This window comes from Heptranchias perlo, chromosome 27 (genome assembly GCF_035084215.1).
Source record: "Heptranchias perlo isolate sHepPer1 chromosome 27, sHepPer1.hap1, whole genome shotgun sequence".
Taxonomy (NCBI): Eukaryota; Metazoa; Chordata; class Chondrichthyes; order Hexanchiformes; family Hexanchidae; genus Heptranchias; species Heptranchias perlo.
This window is the reverse complement of record NC_090351.1, coordinates 26,199,433-26,202,734: the sequence shown is the minus strand read 5'-3', so window position 1 is coordinate 26,202,734 and position 3,302 is coordinate 26,199,433. Positions and strand designations below refer to the sequence as shown.

At 37.4% G+C, this 3,302-nt stretch overlaps 1 protein-coding gene across 1 annotated transcript; it reads right to left on the bottom strand.

Annotated features, from left to right (window-relative positions):
• Positions 1-423: 423 nt before the first annotated feature.
• On the bottom strand, positions 424-2,365 carry LOC137344703 (colipase-like). The gene is made up of 2 exons (XM_068007834.1): positions 2,285-2,365; positions 424-613 (listed from the first exon to the last, which is right to left on the bottom strand). Exons 1-2 carry the CDS (start codon positions 2,363-2,365, stop codon positions 458-460), a joined length of 237 nt encoding a protein of 78 aa, XP_067863935.1. The 3' UTR covers positions 424-457.
• Positions 2,366-3,302: the final 937 nt, after the last annotated feature.

Sequence of the window (3,302 nt, the reverse complement as noted above, 5' to 3'; positions counted from 1 at the left end):
AGAATTAATCAAAACAGGAAATTAAAATGGAATCATTTGCTTTAACAGCGTCATAATTTCAATATAGTTGAAAGGTACATATTAAAGGAGTAAATTTCCAGTTGTGATAATCCTTGCCTTGTGCAATATTGTGCTATATTTCAAAAACAAAGATTGACTGTGCTTAGATATTAATTTATCACTTGAGAGGTATAAGATTTTTTGAGAAAACCTGTCCTAATAGAATGAATTATTAAAAGCATCAGCATATTTGAACTGAAATAGTAAAAATGATAGTTGTTTCATAAATGGAACCTACTAGATCAGAACAGATATCTGCAATCTTAATTGTCTTCACATCAGGGTTTTAATTACAGTCATATTTGCAATACTTAGATATTAGATACAGGTATTGCAATTTTGTACTGACTTTTTTTATTCATTGAAGTAAAATATATTGATGGAGAATGGATTGACTTCATTGCATCTCCACGGGCATGATGACTTTAGCATGACTGTTTGGGTCCTTGCAGGTTCCGAAGTTAGTGTTTGTTATTGAACCAATGATGGATTTCTCACCGTCACACTTCAAACCACCTTCACAGGGACATTTGTAATAAACGTTATACAGGAGCTGAAAGGAAAGAAACAGTTTTAATATTTCCTCAATTTCATAAATACAGGCAGAGTTAATGATCAGTGTTCCTACGATTGCAGTAATTTTTTTGAAAGCCAACCAGGGATTGTTGCACATCAAGGTTGTTTAGCCATTAACCAAATTTTATTGATTATTACAGGGAGTATATTACCATAATAAAAGTTAGATTTGTTTAAATATTGCAATGTACATTTGTAAAGGATTGACTACAGACTCAATCATATCTCCCCACCACCACCCCCCACACACACCATCCCCACTCGCCAATTGCCAAATCAAAGAATAATATTGATGGCAATTGTAGAGTGGTCTTTGGCGTAGTCTATCCAGCCCACCTGCCAGGATGAGGATATATAGTAAATGGTTTGCTATTGGTAAAAATTTGGGCTACAGTTATATATTTTTTAAATCAATAGTCTTCATGGGCTTTGCAAAGATGCTTTCAAATAATTTGCAGTAGTATACATAGAATACTGTCCTAATTAATCATAGATGTTGGAAGAAAATGATGTAGCAGGATTAAAGTAAAAAAAGTGTGTTTTGCACAAGAACTGATATGGATTTACTTGTATTTATATAATGCCTTATCATGTTGCTCAAACATCTCTACAGACTTAATCACTTTTGGAATATAGTGATTGTTGTTATGTAGTTGAGTAGAGTTCTACATGAATAATAAACAGCAAAGAGGTCTCAGTAACAGAATGATGCAATGAAAGGAATGACTTTTCCATTTACGTTTAGTTCCCCTTGAAAACACTGGCTATGTAATGGCGATATTTGTATTAGTGAAAATGACTTTAAAATTGAGTACTTACATGAGTTGAGCATGAATTTCCTTCAGCACCTTTACCGGCACACCTTGCGAGACTCAGCCCAGTGTCTCTATGGCAGCATCTACTCTTGCATTGAAAGCTTCCAACGCAGAGCTCTCCATTATCCTTTGTAAAAATGAGATATATTTTTGTATGTGAAAATCAAACAGCAAAACTAACTGCAGTTACTGAAATAAAGTATCCATCAAATTGCTTCAGTCATATAACTCTCGTGTTTTGAAACTACATCAAAGAAAATAGCCTGTAATTAGCTACTTGGATTATGTGGAAAATTTGCAAACTAAGGTTCCTTTAAAACTATTATACATTTTTACTTCTTGTTACAGAGCACATAAATGTTAATCATTTTTGTAGAACAATCAATCATCCAGCTTTCTTTTGTGATCTTTTACTAAATAAATGTGTTTTACTTGGACCTTTTAGTAAACACATTTTTTCCCAGTTACAGAACAGATCTAATTTCTGTCATGCTGATTTATTTAACAAATAGAAAACACTGTTTTATGACAAGAAAAGGTTTGTAAAATACTTGGTGAATTTCATAGAGGGTTCTCCCGCTTATCTGTCGTAACTTGAACGAAAGAGCCTAGAAACCCAGGAAAAACAACACAAACAATGTCTACACCATTTCTCTGGGATTTCCATCGAAGTAATTGCAGCAAAGGAATTCCCAGGGAAATTCACCCTAAAAACATGTTCATAAGTCAATTATCACACCTTTAATTTTCTTCATAGTAACTTCACCACTGTTCACTGATATTGTATTGCCTTGTAAAATAGTTGTGTTCAAAGTGTTTCCACATGATCTTACCAGATTCAGAAACAAGCCTCTCTCGGGAGCTGCTATTCCCACTGCAATGCAGCATGCCAGGAAGACCAGTGTTACCTTCATTTTGCACAGTGTTGGACAATTGCAAGAGGAATGAAGTAATGAGGGCCTTTTGGTTATTCCTTTTATAGCAATTCAGTAAGTCACATGTGCAAGTTAATCATTGTTTTAATCACTGCAATTATTGTGAAATATGATTCATTATTAATACTGGTCTGGGAGTTCTGCAGATGTGGTGTACGTAACCTGTTAATCAGTATTGGCCATTCTCCATTCCTGTTTTTTTCTGCTTTCTCTTACTTCAAACAGATGTCTTGTAAGACTTTGCTCACTTACTTGGAGCTAAATTGGGCCACTTAGCGCCCGTTTTATAGGCGCTATACGAACACCTAAGCCCCGAAAATGGCGTCCAAGATGCGCACGCAAACTTCTGGCATGATGTGCGCAGGACGTCATATTGGTAAAGGCGGTTGCCTAACGAACGCCGGCAGCATGTAGAGTAGAGAGATTATGACCGAAATCAGTGTGCAACGCTGATTTGAAGCAGCCGGCGGCATTTTTGAACTCCCCGCTCCAGCCAACGCACTGTTCTAACCTCGCAAAGCTGAACAGGAGTTGAAGGGCATGAAGGAACCCCCCCCCACCACCACCAGCGCTATTTAAAGGGAACATGCAGGAGTTACAGGTTAGTTGCTGGATTAGTTATTCTGGATGCTGGTACAATTGTGGGTAACGGAAGTTTCTTTACACTTGGAGAAAGTTGCAATATTATATAGAATGTGGTCTGGCTGGTCTTGCAGCACAGTTAGTGGCATTTAAAATATTGTGCTGAACAAGGTTGCTTCCAGATATGGGCAGCCTACTAGGGCTTCCTTTGGGAATTGAACATGACTGGGAGCATGCAGAGAGGCCTCGCAGAGCAGGGCAAGCTACTAGAAGAGGGAGGAGGAGGAGGAGGCACAGAGCACTAAGCAGGAGGCCATATCCAACGAGGGCCTTC

Bases quoted from the DNA above. Each gene is read 5' to 3' on its own strand.
- LOC137344703 (XM_068007834.1), bottom strand. From the start codon at position 2,365: ATGAAGGTAACACTGGTCTTCCTGGCATGCTGCATTGCAGTGGGAATA. The intron at 614-2,284 runs GTAAGATCATGT...CTTTCCTTTCAG, and splicing joins GAGGCTTGTTTCTGAATCTG to CTCCTGTATAACGTTTATTA.